Consider the following 23446-nt stretch of genomic DNA (forward strand, 5'->3'; position numbering starts at 1 on the left):
AATTTATGTGTTTTCTCAAATATTACGATTTAAAAACTAATAGTTACATGTATACAAACAGCAAAGAACACTCTTTATATTTAACAGATGAAAAATAAAAGCCCACTGAATATGCTGCAACTGCAGTGAAACATGTTTGGGTTAAAAACCAAAACTTTTTGCTAAAGGCGGACCCTCTCCAAAAACATACGTATTAAGAAAGATTTTGTTGAAGAGCAAACAATATATTTAGAAAAATTTAACTCATTCATGTGACATCCAGTTCCAAAAATTATAAAGTTGTCAATAGTTTCACAGCTCAAACATTGCCAACCTTACATCAATCCTCATACATTTCCTTGTGTATCTTCTTATAAACACATCATGTTATCTTAATTTACAATGCATGTCCTGCCAACACACAGTCTCCACTAAGAATATCATGTCCATACACTTCCCTATCCACTCACTAACTGCTAGTACGTCCAACCACAGAATCTCCTGCCAAGGTCACAGAGCGCTATCAGCGATGTTAACACAGTCTATAACGCTGCCAACATACAAACAGGCTACTTACATAGCCCCCCCCCCCCTGCCCCCTCAAAAAATTTTAAGAAGTGTTTTGGGCAGTGGTCAAGACTAAGTTTTTAAGTTTTTATATTAAAATATCAAATAGAGCAGATGCACACAAAGGTAAAGTAATATGTTATTGGTCAATAAAGTAAAAGTTCTCACAGTTCCTGAGGCAGTCCTAATAATTCGTCAGAAGAGAAGTCTATGCCAGTTTTACGCACATAGGCTGAGCAGTATACGAAAATGCACAAGTAAGTAGTGCACAACCATGTGGTCTTGAAGAAGTAGTGTTGTCCTCAGCACAGAAAGACAGTGCTTACTCGTGACATGAAGTTTTGGAATGGTATCGTAAGATTGGTAATGGGCCACCACCGAGCAGACCCACAGCAGTATCACTCGAGGTCTTGAAGAATATTAGTAGCACTGGTGGATCACAGAGCAAACCCACTATAGTCCTTCCACTGCAACTATGCGGGTGCACATTCACAATTGAAGAGGCTTGAGGATAATATAGCAAGTCCATGAGTTACCATTGTGTAGTCAGTACTGATGCATATTACAGGTCCCTGAGCCACCACTTGTGCACTCACAATTTTTTTTAATTTCCTTTTTTTTATTTGCAGCAACCATCAATGCTTTTAACCAGTCCCTTGCTGAGTTATCAACACATGTGCAAGCAGTAACACAGTCATATAATTTCTGAGATTTGATTCATATAGTATGACCAAAAGACAACTGTATGTAGTAAAAAGAATCCCTACAATTTACCTCACTTGGAGAACTTGTATAAATAGAATTACAATTTTACAGCTTAAGAATACAATTACAAATGTAAAGAAAACATAGCTGTAGTACAGAACATGATAATAAATTAACATTTGTAGTAATCAGGCTTTACAAAAAGAACAGAAATAAGCGTATACATGAGTATTATAGGAATTATAACATAAGTAAATAAAAGGAAAATGAGAATGTCAGTAGAAACATTAACTTGACACATGAATATTAAAAGAAATCATAACACAATAAATAATGTCTGAACATCTTCCTAAAGTAAAGAATATGGTACAAAAACAGATTAGGTTTGAAGGTAACAGTATTCGTCATCGTAGTGAATGCAGCCTAATATTAGAAGGAAAAAAATTCTTCCAAATTTATCTTATCAGATAAACACAAAGGGATACGAAGCACACACAGACTCAGGGTTCACATAAACATACAGGAATAACACAGAAGGAAAGGACAGGATCTGTCTTCAAGTGCAAATGTGCCAAAGTGTAAGGGTAACACTTGACATTGCAGTACTTCTGGTGCACATTTTATACCTCTTTTTCATTTTTTCTTTTAAATAATATACTTCATGCTCATTCCTCCTTTACTTTCAGCCAAAACTACTTCCTTTCCAACCAAAACTTCACTTAACTCTCGCAGACTTCTCTTACTTCAACATTTCTTTCCACAAAAATCCTACCTAAGTATGCTATCTGTATTTATACTTTCAACCAGTGCTCATTTTTCCATATTTTTCTTACCTCATCACTCGTTTCCAAGAAAATCCTACCTAAACCTGTTATCACTATATCCTACTTATATCTGTTCATTTACTCTTTCAAAGTAATTGTTCCTCATTATACAATACTCTTTGGCCAGACCTTTTCCTTGTAACTTCTCAATGCATTTCTTCCCAACTCCTCACAAATCATTTTCTTATAGAGCATTCCCCCTGTTACGCCAACTTAAATCTACTGAGCTAAGATACATAAACTAGAGAACGAGACAATGCAGCAGCACAAAAAATTAACACTAACAACAATTACAAAAATGCAAATTGGCAAAGCAAGAAGCAGCATATCTAAATTAGCAAAGCTAATGCACCATTACAAATAATATAAGGTAATATGCAGCAAACAAAAATAATACAGTGGTAAAACTGGCTTAGCGTAGTAATACAAAGTAAAATTCAGTAGAATGCTGCCTGACAAATAGCAGCAGCAAATGCAATGACTTATACATAAACATGACAAAGCACAAGCAGAAAAAATACTACAGTAAAGACACCGATGCAGATAAAAGAAATATATGTCTAAGCTTACAATAGCATATGTGCATCTGGGTTCATCACAACTAAACAAAGTGCCAGCAGAAGGAACAAGATCTATTCTATCTCTCATGAGAAATGCAATGGTTTTATGTCACATCTTTACACCAAAAAGTGGTACACTACAACAACCTATTCTACAAAAAAAAAGAAAAAATTACCAAGGTCTTGAAAAGAAAATTATGTATACAGTTTCTGTTACTAGTCCCTTCTCCTCCTTATTGTTGTTTCCTTCCTAGTGCTCTTTCTCAAGAATGTGGGTCATAAATTTATTATTTAATGGATATGTTGACAGAAAGTATTCACATTAGCATATGTATTAAATTTTATTTTATAAAACCAATGCTGCAGTGCAGCTACAAACCAGATATCAAATAAAATAAGCACACTTGTACAAAGCGAAGCATAAAAACATCGTTCAGCAGCCATGTGGCATTTCATAAGTCAGTAGAAATTCTCTCAACTCCCGTAGAGAGATACTTGCCATAATCAGGTGTGTAAACTTAAGAATATTTCTCATCAATCCATAAGCATTTAAGTAAGTAGCTCAAACACCAACGTGTAATCATATGTTTACAAGTAGTATTGTAAGTTATGTTTGTGGTGTGTTCTGCAAAGAAATGTCAATAGCGAGGTCAATGGCCTTCTTTCCTACAGCTATGCGAGCGCTTGCAGGAGTGCGACGAGCTTAAAAGAGGCTCAAGCAGCACCAGTAAAGTTCAAAGGCAACACAACAATGGGTATATTTCAAGGCAGCTAGCGCACAGCCCAGCACAGCAGAGTATTACGTCAAGGTCACATACACACTTTACCAAAATATTTATGACAGCAGTTGCAGCTACAATGACAGCTGCATATAAAAAAAATCACAGGTTGAAAATTAGAGGAGAAGTGTGTAGAAACGAAATATCATCAATAACAGTGTCCAAAAATTTCCGTCAGCATTCTGGTACTCACATTCACATAATATAAAAAATATACGTGAACAGTTCACAAAATGCAGACAAAGTACAATTTCATAAATGCGAAGTGATCCAACTGCTCAATCATGTAGACATGTGTCGGTGACTTAGTTAAAATGCTCGTATTGAGTATATATTATATACTCAATTTTCGTAACTTTTAAACTACAATTCTTCGTTTCCAACATTCTTTTCCACAAACCAGAGTCTCAAACCCCTACTCATTATTCATTGCCTCATTACAAATATACATATTCGTTGATACTTCTTCAATATTTCATCATAATATACACGTAGCATAATCATGTTGCTCATATTGCATTGCCTTCTTGATCGTAGGCATATCACAACATCATAATACAAATCGTCGGCGTAATAATATCATCATAACACATCAATCAAATCTCAAAATCGTCGTAGCTTCCTTCAATAATCTCAAAACCTCTTAAAATGCTCTCTGCTTGTTTCATTTGTGTCACCTACCTCAAACGTATTTAAAAAATCATGATCCCTTACAATATACATTACTCAAAGCTCTCTCAGTATCACAATGGTTCCGACAGACCTGTGTAAATGACGTAGTTAAAATTCTCGTTTCTCTCTGTTCAGTGACCAGATATCTGTGTAATTCTGCGTTAGAGGAATATAGTACCGATATGTAAAACTGTATAAGAAAATACCATATTAGCTAGGGCTCCTCGAGCTTGCCTTATGCATGGTACAGAAAGTTGGCATACCCCCTTGAAGGATAGTGTAGTGATACCTCAGATCTTATAGATTAAAACTGCGGAATGGAATGTATCACCGAAAACCTTCTTTGTATCATTGTAGTTCAAAAATATTTCTGATAATGTTTCAGTTACAAATAGCAATCACCCAAATACGTCTCACGTAGCGCTAAACTATACTTCCTGCTGCAAGAAAATTTCTGTCATGGCTTAACGGTAAAAATGTGCCGAGTCTCGTAGTTAATGTCGTTCATAGACAACGTTCTCCAGAAATCATACATACATAAATGTAAAGTGCTTTGCATATGTATGTCGTAGTTATTACGTTCATTGCTGTGACCTTGAAAGTACTGTACTGTAACACAGTGTTGTGTTACGAAAATAACTGTCTCATTGTAACCATGCCACAAAAGCCATTACCAAAACATGTTTTACTTTCCAGAAGAACGTAGCAAGTCAGTCATAGACTGTATTTCCGTTCTAAAACGGTCCCTATAAGTGCCAGAATTACTTATGGTCTGACGCAAAATTTTGTATGGTCACGAACACGAAATGTCTACTTAAATCCTTTAATTGGTCCTGTTTTGTGAGTAAATATTTTGGAATGTGATTCTAAAATGTCAAAATGGTTCTCAAATGTTTGTAATTTTTCCTGACTTAAAACGTTAGTACCCCATACGTCATCTACGCCATCCTTGTCAGTACTTTCAAAGTGACCATTAGTGGCAAATTTCGTCGAAACTTCCAAACTGTGATCTGACAAAAGGTAAGGACGATTGATTTCCTCGTCATGGTTTGAAAGCCCATCTTCAAATTTCAAAGCTATTGACTTACCTTCTTTCTCTGAACTTATTTCAGCATCGTGAAAGTTCAAAATTGCTTTGTAGTCATTCAAAAAATTTACACCTAATATAATCTCCGTCTACAATAATGGAACAATAAGAAAATTCATCATAAATCAGTGGCTTTGAGAAAATAATTCTAATTTAGTTTGTTCGCGTAAATCAACACTTTTTCCAAAAAATGCACCTTGTAATTTAATTTTACGTAAAGAAAGTGTGGGGGCAATCGTTCGATTTGTTGCATTTACTGAAATCTGTTTCACTAATTACCGAAATAGGATTGCCAGAGTCAAGTAATGCACGTAAATTTTATGTCATTTGTTGTGATGTGAGTTACAGGATATGCAGTATTGTTTTGTTTCATGTCATGTTGCTGGAGTAAAATGTCCCTAATGTCTTCCATTTTCACACAACTGACAGTCATAGCAGCTACGTCGTCAGCCTCGTAAGTACCTTATGTCGCTACCTGCGATGCGAGTTTTTGTCTAAAATCTCTTTGTTGTCGCTCGTCGTAACTGGGATTTGGAGTTCTAATTTCTACAATTTCAACTTGTCGTGAGGACCCTGACCTATTTGAATCACGCCAATTCTGATTAAATTCAGGTCTGTTGTCATGACTTTAGCGTCTGTTGTCATGTCGGTAATTACTGTAGTTTCTTCCTAGTCGTTTATGTGGTGGAGAAATTTCTCCCGGACTCGTAATTACGGGGTGGAGTCTTGTGTCTGAAGTCATTTTGTTTCCCTTGATAATAATTATTCAGGTTCCCATATTGTCTACTTCTATGGTTGTCTCTGTCATAGTCATTACCACGGACATGTGATCTATCTGTGTAATTGTTATTCTGCCAATGGTTTACATAAGCGGTGGTGTCTGTTTTGGTCACGATTTGCTTTATAACGGTAGACTTGTCGGGTACGGTTATTGTTTTTGTCGTCACGAAATTGTGTTGGATGTGACATATAATTGTTGTTGTTTTCCTGTTTTCGCATCATGCAATTGTCCGTGTCGAGTTTCAGTTCTTGCAAAAGTTCCTGAAAAGCTTCCATATCATCTTCACAACGTCCACCCAAAATTATATATCTTATGTGTTCAGGAAATTTAACTAAGCAAACACAAGTAAATTACGAGGGGCTGTTGGGGTTTGACAAATACTGATTCTTGTGCAACACATCTTCAAAATGTTTTACAGAGCTGGGAAATTAAGACAGTTCGAAACGCTTAATCATTATACTAATGTATTTTACTCAGTCTTGTGTAGCCTGAGACAAATATGCTGAAAGGAATGCATGAAAAAAAATCTCCTTCACTGTGACAGTCGCGAATAACCGATCGCATTCTTACAGCTGGTTCATTTTCTAAATAGCCACACAGAAATTCTAATCTATGCTTTAATGACCAATTAGGAGGAAAACAATGAGAAAATTGATAAAGCCAAGCTTGTCGATGTGTGTCATTACTAGCATTCTTTAGAGTTTTTAAATTTACGCGTTGTGATGGAGAACTTACAGTCAAAGTCATCATGTCGGCGAGTCGCAAATCAGCCATTGTTACATCGCGTTGGCGGCTCCATCTCAAGACTCGGTGCACCCTGCCGACTCCATTCAAGATCTCCGAAATACCATGTATTATTATTGTGTGACTTTTTCGTACTTCTAAAGCCCTCTTCCCGTGTCGAAGTGCGAGTATCCTCTGAAATATGTAATTCTTGTATCATCTGTGCCAACTGATCTTGTACTTCCCGTATTTCTCTTTTGTGTTGGTTATTAATTTGTTTCTGACTCTGTTTAAATTTTTTAATTTCCTCGTACTCCTCTGTGTCAGTAAACGCTACAGGTCTTGCATTATTCAAATCGTCATCTACCTTCGTAGATAAATTTGTTAAGTGATCCGACAGTTCGGCTACTTTTTCCGATAATGTGCTGATTTCCTCCGTATGTTTTCCTGAGCCAAGTTTTAGAGTGTCTGTGTCGCAATCGTATCTACTGTGTCCTTTTAAATTTTCCTGATTTTTTACAAGTTGCGCAACCGTATCGGTAGATGCAACAGAGTCAACTTTATCCTGAAAGGTGTCGTGATTTTCGTGTTCAGTGATCTGCAGTTCTTTTATTGCTGCTTCAGATCCTGAAAAAAATAGGCTGAAAATGATCACAAATTTGTATTTTTAAGTCTTCAGAAATGTTTTGGTATTTCGATTCGATTTTGTGTATTTCAGCGGTTAAATATTCACGTCCTTCTTTAATTTCGTCAATTGTGACTAACTTTTGAAGTTGTTGCTATGTTTGTTCTGATTTTGTTCCATTGTGTCTAGCTTTTGCAGTTATTGCTGGTTGTTTCTAATTTATTGCCACGTGTCTAACTTTTGAAGCTTTTGGCTTATTTCATCAAATTTTTGAATTAATTGCAATAACAACGCTTTAGTCACTGAAACATGTTCCTTTATGTTTTCCGTCAGTGCTTTTGCAACGGCAGTATTCTTATTTTGAAAAGCAGAGAGTGTGTCTTAATTCCGAAAAGTGTATTGATAAAAAACCTGACTCTACGGTATTTGCAAGAGTTTGTTCTGTTACTTCGCATTCCTGAGGCGAGCTTTTACTGACCGATCGATCGTCAATAGTTGCCTGTTGGCTGATTGTTTCTATTACTACCCCGTTATTTACTGTCTGGTCAATGTCCCTATGCACTAGTACCAAATAATTGTCTTGAACATTTGTCAGTTCGTTACTAGGTGGTGCTAACGAGCTACGCCCGTCGTCACTGTCATTTCTCAATTCGCTTTTCGGCCTAGCGTTACGCTTTTCACATGCCATAATTATCACATCATTTTACACAATAACACACACAAAGCAATTTGAGAAGCAAAAATAAGAAGAAACACTAAAATATCACTGAAAATAATAAATATGTAATTAGTTGCAAAAGCGGCTGCGAGATACTTAGTGCAAACCCATATGCATGCCACATCTACATTTCTCATGACAATACAGTACAAAAATTAGAACCTACAACTACAAAGGAAATTCCATACATACAATTACGCACTAGCAGTAATCAATAAACTAATTTCTAATCATGCACAAATTATTTAAACTGCACGAAAATCAGAAGATTACAGTTAAGTATCCTCGCCCGAAGGGTCGACAGGTGAAACTCTTTCGTATTTTTTTTTTTTTTAAACACCGACCGACAGAGTTTTCTCTGACAAAGACAACTCAAACTTTATATTCATTTATTACCCACAATGCACAAGCCCAACGCAATCTGATTGCTTTACATTGACGACATGACTTCCAATAATTAACACGAAAGATTGACCGCGAATTGCAAGAACTCCTAACAATAATACAAATCCAAAAATTATGAAAATAAGGGAATATTAAACTACCTCCAAATCTGTTAATTTCCTAAACTCATTTAAATCACGAATCCCGATAGTGCAAACCCAAGCTTTTTTGTAAGTCACTTACCTCACAGAAAATCTTCGTAAGACGAACTACAGCAATTACAGCAAGTAGCAACAAAGGCCAGCTAAATACAAAGGTTCTAGCTAGTGTAGACTCTAACTACTAGGAGGCATGTGGTTAGCAAAAAGAAAGATTTTGTTGAAGAGCAAGCAATATACTTAGAAAATTTTACCTTACTCATGTGACATCCAGTTCCAAAAATTGTAAAGTTGTCAATAATTCCACAGCTCAAACCTTATCAACCATACATCGATCCTCATACATTTCCTTGCATAAACACATCATTTCACCTCACTTTACAATGCATGTCCTGACAACACAGTGTCTCCACTAAGAATATAATGTCCATACACTTCCATATCCGCTCGCTAACTGCTAGTCCGTCCGACCACAGAATCTCTTGCCGATGGCGCCGAGCGCTGTCAGCGATATTAACACAGTCTATACCACTGCCACCATACAAACAGGCTACTTACAACATGTCTTAACTTTAGGGGGGCCGTGCCTCCACGGTCTCGCTTATTGCCTCCCCGACATGGGCGCGTGTCGGTGATCAGTTTGATATAGACCACACTGCTTATGATAGAGAAGTGAATCCCAATCATATCTTGTTGTTTAATTTTAATTGCTTCACATATAAATACTTTCGGGCGTGCAAATTCAGTATTAAAGATGATTCTGTTGGGAGACTATTGGTAGGAATGTACCATTCTAGTTCGAAAGGGCAAGCACTAGCGCAGGCTAACACGAAGTGAATAACCGCTTGCGTGCGGAGCACCGCGGCATGGACATAAACAGACGTCCGAGCCGCACGACTGCGGAAAGCAGACTGTACTATTTGGTTAACCGTGCACGACTCACGACTCGACCCAAATTTTCATATGTCGTCAACCAAGCGTCAACAACATCCATTATGTACATTCCCGTACAGTTGAGACATTTTACTAGTTTCACGTCGCTTGCCCGGTGTCGGTGGATAAATACGATATTGCAGTGGCTGTGTTATCCCGAATTACGACGCAAAGTTCCTTTGCACATGTATGTATGTGCAAAGCAATTTACAGATAATGCTGTCAATGGAAGACCAAAAGATTACAGCAATCGAAAGATGGGATTCATTGTTCTGCACATCAAGAAGCACTTTGTCCTAAATTTGCAGCCATGGAGCTCGTGAAGAAACTGATGGTACGAAGTCGCACGTGTTATTTTATAGTCAGCTGCTACTGTTCTAGGTGGAACTGAACCAAGAGTATAGAACTTTATGTATTACTACAAGGTACGATGGTTCAAAGTGCACACGTGGAACAATGTTTCAATTTAAAATTCCCTATAGTTGACTTTGTAACGGAAAGTGCAGTGGAGAAACAAAACTTAGAACATCCGGAACAGATTACAGGCGCTGCATTTTAAGTGGACTTGACTGCACGCTGCCCACTGAACACAGTAGGACATTGCAAGTTGAGAAACAACTTCTTTCCGGTTTGGTGGGGTCGTGTTTAAAAAGAAAATCACGTTGTAGAAGGGACTCATTGTGACGGGCAGTCTAGTTCCCTAAGCTCACTGGCGTAAACGAAACTGTGAGGTTTAAGATGTTCATTGTTGCCTTGAAAAACTACAACAATAGTGTCCTAAACGTTTCCAAGACACTGCCAGTCTTACGTCTGTTTCGAAGATGTTTCCGACACCGTATGCAGTTTCAGATGAATGTACCTCTGCGCATATCCAGATGTAACTGATTGATCAGCAACGTAGTTCCCGTTTAAAGACAAATTCCGTTGACTTTGGAAATGCCCTGAACATTTCTTCCCTCAGGTAGAGTTTCCAGGTCTCCTTAATGAGGTTGCAAAAGTGCAACAATATTTCGACCAACATACGCGTGGAAGATGTTTTTTTCGATTGTGAAGCTAAATAAACCATGGTTACGTAGAAACCTGAGTACGAAAATCTGTGCAAGTGTCTGCGTGTGTCTATATGCTGACAGTTTGTACCGGATAAAATATTACATCTTTAGCGCGCCAGGAATAATCATATAATACTGAAAATTTGTTTTGTTTGTGATATACGTTGTGGAGAAAAGCGTAACATGAAACCAAGTCGTGTGCAGTGCGACTGCATTCCCATCAGTGTTGCCAACTCTAAACCCGAGTCGCTAGATTCAATCTCAAAGGTCGCTAGAAAGTCGCTAAAACTGATTTTACTAGGGGTGTACTGAAAATTTAGTGCTGTGAATGGTGCAATAAGCCAGTTGGGGGGGGGGGGGGGGAATAAAATATTAATAAAAATTGTCTCATACGTAATTGCTATATTGTCTTAATTAAATGACGCATCGCTTGCAACAACATACTTATAAAATACGCTAACGTTTAATTAAACATGTTATCATAATTGACGCAACACATAAATTGTTGTTTCAATCACAGTGTCAAATTTACTAGAAATCTACAACTACATTTGTAACAAAAGAAAGCAAGAACTCAAATTAGGTTACAAAATATATATATACCGGTATGTGAGCTGTTCATCGTCGTCACTCAGAAGATCGAATAACTCTTCTGTTTCATGCTCTGACAGAACTGTAATTGATCTAGAGGGATGAACGTCGCTCAGAAGATGATGTTGCAGTTCGACTGGTTTTGTCGCAAAAGAGAATCTTTTGTTCGTTCCAATAAGCTCCAATACGTCTGACGGTATGTCAAAAGATGCACAATCTTTATTTTGTTTCTTCAGCAGGTCTCTCAATATGATCAAGGCATTCATTGTCTTTAACGATAATCTGTTACGTTGTTTAGTTTTTATAATGTTCATAGAACTGAATATTCTTTCCACTTCTTAATTTGAATGCGATAGACATAGAACAGTCATTGCTAGCTGTGAAATCAAAGAAAAAGGATTCTCCCCTGCAGCATTTTTATACTGCAAAGCCTCACTCCAAAATCAGTGTTAGTGGTGTTATTCCACCTAATGAAGTGGATATTATGCCATTATGGCAGTATACCGTCTATGAAATCGCCACTAAAACCCAATTCTTTGGCTACATCCGCTACAGCATTATTTTTATCCACTTTTAGTGCTTCTTCAACATTCAGAATTGACATTTTTTTCAAGGTCGTAACGTTACTTGGCAGTCTTTGTTGAACTTCTTTTACGAGTTTCAGACTAAACTGAATGCATCTCTTCTTCAAATAAACTTTATTTTCTTCACACAAATTTGACTCAGACAATTTCTGTTCAAACATAAACCCAAGGTTCGGATTTGCGTACATACATTCGCTTGGAACTGGTGTTGTCAACAAATCAACAGTTGGAAAAACTATGTTTTGGCTGAGTGACTGCATGAGAAATACAAGTGTATTTAGTAATTTAGTCGGGTCATTGTATTCTCCTTCAAAAGCTTTTATTGCTATTTGTACGTCTTTTAAAGCATGTTTAAGGTAAAACATGTAAAGATGATTTGAGTCCTCACAATACATCTTGTACAAAAGATCGGCAGTGTAACAATTGTCTTGAACCATGGCAAGTGAAAAATGTAGCATTAGTTCTTCCCACTGCTCCAGAATTCTTCGTATTGCTGGTTCAATTGAAAGCCAACGTGTTGCACAGACCTTCAAAATTTTTAGTGACTGTTTTCTACAATTTATTGTCTCATAAACCTTTTCATATTCCTCTTGTCTTTTGGTTGAAATGGAGAACGAATTGTAGGTTTCCCGTACAATAAACTCTATGTTTCTAGGTATGGTATTCACTGAGGTGTGCGAAACTGCAAGCTGAAGAGAGTGACAAATGCAACGGATCAATACTAAATGCTTTAAACCATATTCTCTCTTGAGTTCTTCAAAAAGCCCATTGTTTATTCCAACCATTGCAGAAGCATTATCTGTGCCAATTCTTACCTTATTAGCGAATGGACGTTTGAGATCTTTCAAAGAATTCACAAGAACAGCAGCCAGATTTCTTGCATCTGCAGTTCCTACTACAGCGAGTTTGAAATATGCTGATCTAATGGTTTGGTTGTTTACACTATGGTACCATATAACGATACCTAGCATTTTAGATATTGTTACATCCGTGGATTCATCTATTAGTACACTGTATTTTTGGTTACCTAAATTTTCAACCAATGATTGTGTAAAATATGGAGCCAAAACTTCAGTTATAATGTTAGTGCACTTTGTACGATGTAATTGCATGTTTTTAGCGCCCTCATCACCGGAAAACACCTTCTTGCTTAGTATTCCTAAATGATCTACAGCTAAAATAGAACAATGTTCAGCAACAAATAAAGAATGGGCGTCTTCCGCTCTGCTTGCTATTCTAACTGTAGTTTTCGGAACAATTTTCACAGGTAAGGTGGTTTGTGTTTTTTTTTTAAATCAATTTTTTGTTTATGCTTAATAGTTTTCGAATGCTTTCTAATATCATACAATTTAGCATAAAACTCTGTTGCACATACTTGACATCTTGCCTTGGATAAGTCTCCAACGATTGGTTTCAGTCACCCATTGAATTCAGGTTCTGCTTCCCACGCATCCCGATATTTTTGAGCGTACTGCTTCTTCTTCTGCTGTAAACCATTATGTAAGCCACCACAACATAAGTGTCACCAATTTATAATCACTGAAAATACATCAAAACTCAGGCAAACTAGAGGTCATGAAACAATCTACTCACTCGGTAACTCGATATCAGTCCTATTGTTCATTGTTTAAAACGTAATAATGTCTGAGGTACTGCCACCGAATTGTTCTTGCGTTACCACTGTCCATGTGGTAATAATTTGACTGCGAGTTAACATTTCGAAAAATTAGAGGTTGCTGAACAGAAATGTATTTTATTATACTTAATATTACGTATGTTTTTTGTCAATTCGAAACATAAAGGCAGTTGAAAAGTTGAAGAATTATAGATCGATATGCTGTCGACGATAACAGGCTAGTGGGTAATGAATAATGAATTGTTCTATAGTCAAGGTTTACTTACTCTGTAGACAATTCCCACATTCAGGTTTACTAAATGCTGAACAATGCTACATGATCTGCTAAGAACTTAATTTAACTTAGTAAATCTAGAACAAAGTCAGTGTAGTACCCATTCTATAGTTAAAATCTTAGTTTTGTTAATGAAAATACTGGCCCAAAATAGTTTTGATTTGTACTTCAAAAGTCGTCAGTACTCCAAAATTCGCCAGATAAGTCGCCAAATAATTTTTGTCGCTAAAAAAATTTTTTTTTTTCGCTAAGACGAAGGCAAAAGTCGCCATTTATAGCGACAAAGTCGCTAAATTGGCAACACTGATTCCCATTTAAATGCGGCGCGTCCGCCGTTTTCCCTTTTTCACCCTCCTCGTGCTCAGAGAGCGTTGTGTAGCGGTGGGGGAAATGTGAAGCGAGGCTGAGCACTATGGTACTCGTTCCAGGGCACGCCTCGCGAGGTGAAATTCCTTGCCACACCTGACCTGCAGAACCTGAATAATTTGCGACTCGCTTCTCCGTCAGAGTGCGTGTTATGGCTTTTGCGGCAATAAAGATAAGATGGACCTTTTCTGCCATCTGTTGATCGTTGTAGTTCTCTGGTCTTTCGTTGTCAACTATATCTCTAAATTCTTTCATATGGTGTTGTGATGTGGTTCCGCAGCACATTTACTTTACTTGTTGAATATGCGACTGCATTATACACTCATCAAAAAAAGTTTTGCTTCACCTAGGTTCCGAGAGTTCCGGAACCTGTATAGAAAATTGGAATACAGATCAATACAAACAACATTTTCCCCCTTTTTATAGCTCATGAAAACCACACATTGCATGTTGTACCAGCATACAGCAAGACCTTCACAGGTGGTGGTACAGCTTGCTGTACACACCGGTACCTCTAATACCCAGTAGCACGCCCTCTTGCATTGATGCTTGCGTGTATTTGTCGTGGCATACGATCTACAAGTCCACTTAGGCACTGTTGGTCCAGATTGTCCCACTTCTCAACGGCGATTCGGCGTAGATCCCACAGAGTGGTTGGTGGGCCACGTCGTCCATAAACAGCCCATTTCAATCTATCCCAGGCATGTTCGATAGGGTTCATGTCAGGAGAACATGTTGGCCACTCTAGTCCAGCGATGTCGTTATCCTGAAGGGAGTCATTCACAAGATGTGCACGATGGGGGAGCGAATTGTCGTCCATGAAGACGAGTGCCTAACCAATATGCGGCCGATATGGCTGCATTTATTGGTCGGAGGATGACATTCACGTATCGTACAGCCATTACGGCGCCTTCCATGACCATCAGCGGCGTACGTCAGCCCCACATAATGACACCCCAAAACATCAGGGAACCTCCACCTTGCTGCACTCGTTTGACAGCGTGAATAAGGCGTTCAGCCTGACCGAGTTGCCTCCAAACACGACTCCGACGATTGTCTGGTTGAAGGCATATGCGACAATCACCGGCGAAGAGAACGTGATGCCAGTCCAGAGCGGTCCATTCAGCGTGTTGCTGGGCCCATCTGTATCGCGCTGCTTGGTGTCGTGGTTGCAAAGATGGACCTCGCCATGGACGTCGGGAGTGAAGTTGCGCATCATGCAGCCTATTCCGCACAGTTTGAGTCGTAACACGACGTCCTGTGGCTGCACGAAGAGCATTATTTAACATGATGGCGTTACTGTCAGGGTGCCTCCGAGCCATAATCCGTAGGTAGCGGTCATGCACTACAGTAGTAGCTTTTGGGGGGCTTGAGCGGGGCATGTCATCGACAGTTCCTGTCTCTCTGTACCTCCTCCGTGTCCAGAAAACATCGCCTTGCTTCACTCCTTTGTTGAGAGCCCTTCCTGCGGATGCGATCGAACCGCCGTATTGACCGTCTAGGCATGGTTAAACTACAGACAACACGGACCGTGGTGGAATGTCGGACCCCCTCCGTCTAATAGGCGCTGCTCATGCATGGCTGTTTACATCTTTGGGCGGGTTTAGTAACATGTCTGAACTGTCAAAGGGACTATGTATGTGATACAATACCCACAGTCAACGTCGATCTTCAGGAGTCCTGGGAGCGGGGTGATGCAAAACTTTTTTCATGTGCGTAGGTACTGAGAATTCTCGTCCATCCCTTCTGCCACTACCGGTCAGTTTTAAAGAACTGTGACAATAGATCACTTGACTGCGTCTTTTTGTGCAATCAGCTACTAGAGGTGCGAACGACCTTACATCTACATCTACATTTATACTCCGCAAGCGACCCAACTGTGTGTGTGGCGGAGGGCACTTTATGTGCCTCTGTCATTACCTCCCTTTCCTGTTCCAGTCGCGTTTGGTTCGCGGGAAGAACGACTGTTGGAAAGCCTCCGTGCGCACTCGAATCTCTCTAATTTTACATTCGTGATCTCCTCGGGAGGTAGGGTGAAGCAATATATTTGATAACTCATCCAGAAACGCACCCTCTCGAAGCCTGGGCAGAAAGCTAAACCGCAATGCAGAGCGCCTCTCTTTCAGAGTCTGCCACTTGAGTTTGCTAAACATCTCCGTAACGCTATCACGCTTACCAGATAACCCTGTGACGAAACGTGCCGCTCTTCTTTGGATCTTCTTTATCTCCTCTGTCAACCCGACCTGGTGCGGATCTCACACTGATGAGCAATACTCAAGTATAGGTCGAACGAGTGTTTTGTAATCCACCTCCTTTGTTGATGGACTACATTTTCTAAGGACTCTCCCAATGAATCTCAACCTGGCACCCGCCTTACCAACAATTAATTTTATATTATCATTCCGCTTCAAATCGTTCCGCACGCATACTCCCAGATATTTTACAGAAGTCACTGCTACCAGTGTTTGTTCCGCTATCATATAATCATACAATAAAGGATCCTTCTTTCTATGTATTCGCAATACACTACATTTGTCGATGTTAAGGGTCAGTTGCCACACCCTGCACCAAGTGCCTATCCGCTGCAGATCTTCCTGCAGTTCGCTTCAATTTTCTAACCAGCGAACGATATGCAGCGCTGATAGCACGATTCTGCCGAACTGAAGAGACTTGAGAATACCGTAAAATGCGATACCGCGGTATTCAATAAAATGTTCGCTCTTCCGGGTACTTCCGAGAAGGACGAAGCAAAGCGGAGACAGACCGGCTCTTGAGCAGCACGCGGCCCGCACACGCTGCACACTTGAAGTTTGGCACGCCGTGGCCGCCCTTGCTTTCTATGGTATGTTGATTTATTCTAGTAGATGGCAGATCCTTCTCTGATACGCAGACCTAGAGGCAGGTCCACAAACATTACTTACAAAACATCAGTGGATGGGGCAAATGCACTCGCGTCAAGCGGTAGAAATGCACGCTGCACAAGCTCCTCGAACAATTTCTGTGTATGTGTATGTAATTAAAAAAATCTCATGTTTTATTATACCAACTATAATTTCTTATGAGAAACACCGGTTTTGATGAGTATTCAGCCGTTTCGGTAATGTGCTTGACAGGTGGAGGTGCTGAGGGGCGGAAGGCGAGTAGCCTACTCGGCCGACGTGACGGGTTTCGCCCTCGCGGTGACGGACCTGGACAGCGGGCGGACGCACCGCGTCTACAGCCAGTACTACTACCCCACTCCCGGCCTGGGCGTCACCACCATCGGCGGCGTGAGCTCCTACCTCATGGACGGCTTGTTCGCCTTGGGAGTCGCCGACGGCAACTTCTATTCCTGGGCGTTCGCCAGCAACACCCTCAACAAGGTTGCCACCCGCGTGCTGAGGAACGCCACGGATGAGCAGATACTGGACCTCACCGTTGAGGTAACTTTACCCTCTGAGTTGACATTGTTAAGGAGCTAAAACCACATGCAGCAAGACTCCCCCTTGCCTCTGTGTACTCCACAAGTTTCGAAACCTAACTACACACATATGATAAACGTCTGAAAACACTCGTTCTGCTGAGCCTCCACTATAAAGATGTAACACTACACGGAACAACTAACGAAAAACACAGGCAGTCAGAAAGTACTCACGAAGATATGCGTGCGACACATCTGACGTATACCATCTGTGTGGCGCGTCCAGTTAAGATGGTTGACTCACATTTTCTTTGTCTAATTTATCAGAAATTCAGTACTCATACAAACCACTACGTCGCATTAGAGGAATCTGTGATTGCACCGTAATAGCAACCAAGTTATTACTTGTGTTGTATCTCAATTATTTACTTACTTCCGCGCGGGATTAGCCGAGCGGTCTGAGGCGCTGCAGTCGTGGACTATGCGGCTGATCCTGGCGGAGGTTCGAGTCCTCCATCGGGCATGGGTGTGTGTGTTTGTCCTCAGGATAATTTAGGTTAAGTAGTGTGTAAGCTTAGGGACTGATGACCTTAGCAGTTAATTCCTATAAGATTTCTCACACATTTTTTATTTACTTACTTCCTTTTTTCAGGATTAGCCTATTAGTCTGCTCTGACCGCAGTTTTCCTGCAATCTTCATGAGTCGAACAATATTTCTTCTTCGGGCAAGATGATATCTAAGGGCAAACTTTGTACAAAATGGTGCAAATGGCTCTGAGCACTATGGGACTTAACATCTGTGGTCATTAGTCCCCTAGAACTTAGAACTACTTAAACCTAACTAACCTAAGGACATCACACACATCCATGCCCGAGGCAGGATTCGAACCTGCGACCGTAGCAATCGCGCGGTTCCGGACTGAGCGCCTAGAACCGCTAGACCACCGCGGCCGGCGCAAACTTTGCAATTCTTATGTTCTCCATTCTAAAAATGAGGCTTCATCAGTTCCCTTGTTTTGGGATATTCCACCATTCAGCAAAGACATATTGAACTGCCGCCTTACCCTTTCCTTGTCATAGTCTGCCCCGATCCCGCTAAAGAAAGGAGGAGGAGCAACAGTCTTTGTTCACCCAATCCGGGTGATGGTAGCTCCCGAGGACCTCTCGCTAGCGATACCGTGGAGACTTCAAGGGCAAAGAAGGCGGAGATGATTGCCGTCGAAACTGACACGTGAAGCATGAAGGAGCACTGCTTTAACTGGTAGTACAAAATTGATGTAGCAGAGATATCTAGTTATGGTGAAGGCAACTTTCGAAAGAGAAGTTTACCCTGGCAGAAAAGTCGAAGGCAGGTATTCATTCTACGTAAAATAAATATCTATGATAAACCTCAGGTCTAGCACAATGAGGTGACAAAAGTCATGGCATAGCGATATGTACATATACGTATGGCGGTAGAACAGCGCACACAAAGTATCAAAGGGCAATGCATTGGCAGGGCTGTCATATGCGCTCGGGTAATTCGTGTGAATAGTTTTCCGAAGTGATTATGCCGGCACGACGAGATTTAACAGATTTTGAACGCAGAATGGTAGTTGGAGCTAGACGCATGGGACATTCCATGTCAGAAATCGCCAGGGAATTCAGTATTCCGTGATTCACAGGGTCAGGAGTGTGTCGAGATTGTCAGATTTCAAACATTACCTCTTCCCAGGGACGACGCAGTGACCATCGGCCTTCATTTAACAACCGAGAGCAGTGGTGTTTACGTAGAGCTCTCAGAGCTAACAGACGAGCAACATTGCGGAAAATAACCGCAGAAATCAACGTGGGACGTACGACGAACGCATCCGTTCGGACAGTAAGGCAAAGTTTGGCGTTAATGTGCTATGTCAGCAGTGGACCGGCGCGAGTGCCTTTGACAAGAACACGACATCATCTGCAGCGCCTTTCCTCGGCTCGTTGACATATTGTTTGGACCCTAGACTACTGGAAAACTGTGGCCTGGACAGACCAGTCGCGATTTCAGTTGATAAGAGCTGATGATAAGAGTATGGGCCAGACCCCACAAAGCCATAGATCCAAGTTTTCAACAAGGCACTGTACAAGGTGTTGGTGGCTCCATAATGGTGTATGTTGTCGTCGCATGGAATGGAGTGGTCCTCTTGTCCAATTGAACCGATCATTGATAGGAAATGGTTATGTTCACCTACTTGCAGACTATTTCTGACAATTGATGGATTTCATCTTACCAAACAAAGGCGGAATTTTTATAGCTAACATTGCGCCGTGTAGCAACATTCTGGACGGTTCGAGCGAACGATTTGGCTAAACAGCTCGTCCGACATGAATCACATCGAAAATTTATGGGACATAATGAAGAGGTCAGTTAGGGAACAAAATCCTGCACCGGCAACACTTTAGCATTTATGGACGGCTTTAGAGGCATCGAAATTCAGTTTCTCTGCAGGAGGTATGTAACCATACGGACACACTGTCAACATCACTACACATTTATGTACAAGGGTAATTCCAAAAGTAGAGGCACTTTATAAAAAGAAACCTTATAATACAAAGAATCTATGCAAGTGAAATGATTACTCCACAGAATCTTTCTAAACTTTTGTGCTGTTCTTCCATATTTTGACAGGGTTCCTAAGTCCATCCTGGAAGGACCGTGCACATGGATTCCTGCAGCATACAACTTGGTCATTAGATGAAAACCAGATTGACGCAGGTGCTCCTTTATCACCAAAAAGGTGCAAATTGCTAGAAACTAGATGAGGACTTCACGGCGGGTGGTCCATCAGCTCAAAACCCCCAGATTTATGAAGGCGGTCATTACCCCAGGGCGAAATCTCACCTCTTTGAAGCTTCCCTCTGATATTCTTTTTTTATTTTGGGTTTCACATATCACAGTAGCTTACAGCAACTGTCATTACTTACTGTTAACCTCTATGCAGTGGACGTTTCATATCTAAAACCGTTTTCGTCATGAACTTTTCTGCAAAAGTTTGGCTTTTTAACATCTTTGCTGCAGGCGAAACTGGACGTTTTCACACCATGCTCTGACAATCTGTGTTTCGCAGTAGCGGACCTGTGTGTCCTTGACGGTTACTATGCGAATGAGAAAGTGTTTACGTTCCCCCACAAAGCGCTTCAAATGTAAGTTCGACATTTCGAAACCTATCGTGTTTGTGGAATGAATTTTCACTCTGCAGCCGAGTATGCCAACAATTTTCTTTTCGTAATCGTCTGGCAGTTGACGTACATAAAGAGGCACAAACTTTAGCGTTGGTTTAGAGATTCATAGGATAATGCAGGTGCTGAACAGTGGCTAATGTTTAATTAATAACCAAGGTCATCATTTCTGGCAAGGCGGTCATCACGAATCATCTGCTCACTTGTTTCGACGTTCCTCTGTCCGTTTTGGAAGTGCATAAATTGTTCAGCATTTCTTCATTGGCAGAAATGCGTTCACTTTTAAAAACGATTTATCCATTCGTAAATTTCCATTAACTGGGACAGCTGCATTCTACGAATGCTATCTGTAGTGTTAGCCCAGTCAGAGTTCAGAAAACGAATCACTCCCCACATATCTTCCATGGTGCATAGAGATGGCGTGGCAGTCGTAGTAAAATGTACCGAAATCACTGCGAACAGGGGTATTTACTGAACCAACAGACCTAATTCAGAGAGACAGAGAGAGAGAGAGAGAGAAAGGGGGGTGGGGAGGGAGGAATGAAACATGGAAACAATCAAGATCAACACTGAGATTTAGGCATGACACGGTTTTGTCAGTGCTGTAAACTTATGGAGCAAGAGTAAAGTGGCTTTACTTTTGTACTTGCCTTTTCACGTACAAGATGCAATGTTTGCCTCCGACAGACGCTGGTGCCAGGGCAGAGGGCGGGGCCAGCGGGTGCGTTGGCCGTCGACGCCTCCGGGAGGCGGATGTTCTTCGGCATCGCGGAGCAGGAGGCACTCTACTGCTGGGACACCAGGAAGCCCTACATGCAGGTCTTCTTCCGGCAGCTGGCCCAGAACACCGAGCGCCTCCAGTTCTTCAGCAGCGTCAAGGTGCTGCACTCTGAGGACAAGCTGCTTGTCGTCACCGACCGCTACAACAAGTTCGGCCAGGGCATTGTCGACCAGCAATCGGTCAATTACCGTGTGATGTCCCTGAACATCAGCCATCTAAACTGCTAGGTAAACTACGTTGTGAACAATGGACCTCTTCTTCTGCCGCTTTTGAACAATCGTCGCAGTATTTCCAATTAAAATGATGCCAGAATAAACACATTTAGTCAGCTTTTCAGTATGTCTTCTCAAAAAAGAAATATTTGTCAGATGCTACGAGAGTTTATATATGTATAATAGATCCCACACAAAATGCGTAACTGCAGCCCAGTAATTTGACTGTCTACATTTCAACACAAAGATATCTGCCTTGTTTCTTGATCTGTCTTGGAGTTCACGGGCTCCTAAACGCAAGATAACTAAAACTGTTTTATCGTCTGAGAACAATTAATTTTGTACTCTTTGTTGTTGTAAAGGAGAGAGAGAGAGAAAGAGAAAGAGAGAAGGGGGGGGGGAGGGGAGGAGTGGAACATGGAAACAATCAAGAACGAAAGGAAACCATTATTATTTATGATCAAAACTGGACCTAGGTTTACCTTGTATGTTCCTATATTGTAAAATGTATTCAAAATACCTATCTACTCCATTAAAAAAGTAACATCTATAGATACACAGCAATATTTTTTTCCAAAGGTGACAGCTCATTTTCCAATTTCAACATTTTAGGAAAATATTTAACTAGAATTTTCTACGTTGATAGCTTCCCTGGAATGTGTCGCACCCTATAGATCACGAATCTGATGTCAGTATGGTGCACAGAATGCCAGTCATGTTTGGCGGTAAACAAAGGTATATGCGAGATCGATACCAAATATAAAGAAATTACGATAGAGTGACAATGACAGTATTCTAAGAAAAATGTCAGAAGTAAAACATAATTCATTGTGTCGATTTTACTGCTTTACATTTTGTTGTTAATATAGTCACACTTGAACAAAGCAAATCATATTCAACCAACTTTAGTCGATAGAGAAGCCTTGAATTTAAATGTGACTAGTGGTACATGAACTCACTGTTATGTTCAGTGGACTGCATCTAAACTGAAAGATACAACTATGAAACAGGTGAAACATTTACAAACTATGCTGGTAAATTACGAGTAACGAAAAGGAGACAAAATTACACAGGATCGGTGAACAACCTATGGTAAGCAGACTCTGTCAGATTGATGTTGAGAAAGTGGAGATATTTATGGGAGTTAAAAGATAATTATTAAATACATAACTCTGGAGTACTTAAAATTTTAGTCTTACGACAGGAATCTATACGAAAAAAAAGCATTACATGGGACAAGGAATGCACGAAATGTTAAACATAGTGGAACTGCAATGACATTAGCCAAAGAAGAAAATTGTCCCAAAACGAACGAAATTTTTGAATCCAGTAATAACATAAGAATTTACAGAAAACACTTAATTGCTAATATCTTGTTGTAAGGAACCCAGTTTATGATCAACCACAAAATATCATTTAGCACTCGAATGTCCGTCACACAGTTTATTGTCGCAGTATCGTTATGTTCATTATTTCTATGGCGCCTTTAAATAATACCGGCGTTTCTTAAGACTCAGTTACGCCCTGAAAGCTACCAGTTGTATTTCATTGGAAGTACGCGTGCTTCATATTTCACAAATCCTCCCTAAAAAGAAGCCATGTTATCACACAAAATGAATTGCAGGATTTTGGTTAAATTTGGAGGGCTCAGTATACTGTATTTGGAAAAGCCACTGCTGGTAGGCATATGTAAGAACTGTATCATAATACATCTCAAATATGTGGGATGTATACCTGTGGATATCAAACGCGGCCGATCTTTGAACGTTTCACCTTTGTGGAGAGTTGAACAATGAGCAATCGTCAGGGGACATTGAAAAAACGTGATTCATATTTTTTCATATAAGTTAGAAAGTT

General features: G+C 40.2%; 1 protein-coding gene across 2 annotated transcripts in view; it reads left to right on the forward strand.

Moving 5' to 3' along the window:
* Positions 1-21713, forward strand: part of LOC126174933 (major royal jelly protein 1-like) — a 73349-nt gene extending 51636 nt beyond the window's left edge. For both annotated transcript variants that reach the window (XM_049921390.1, XM_049921389.1), the window contains 2 exons: positions 17109-17417; positions 21284-21713. In XM_049921390.1, the coding sequence (XP_049777347.1) occupies positions 17109-17417; positions 21284-21604 (630 nt within the window). In that variant the 3' untranslated portion in view covers positions 21605-21713. The remainder of the gene's footprint in view (positions 1-17108; positions 17418-21283) is intronic.
* Positions 21714-23446: the final 1733 nt, after the last annotated feature.

The sequence above is a fragment of the Schistocerca cancellata genome, chromosome 3 (assembly GCF_023864275.1).
Source record: "Schistocerca cancellata isolate TAMUIC-IGC-003103 chromosome 3, iqSchCanc2.1, whole genome shotgun sequence".
Taxonomy (NCBI): Eukaryota; Metazoa; Arthropoda; class Insecta; order Orthoptera; family Acrididae; genus Schistocerca; species Schistocerca cancellata.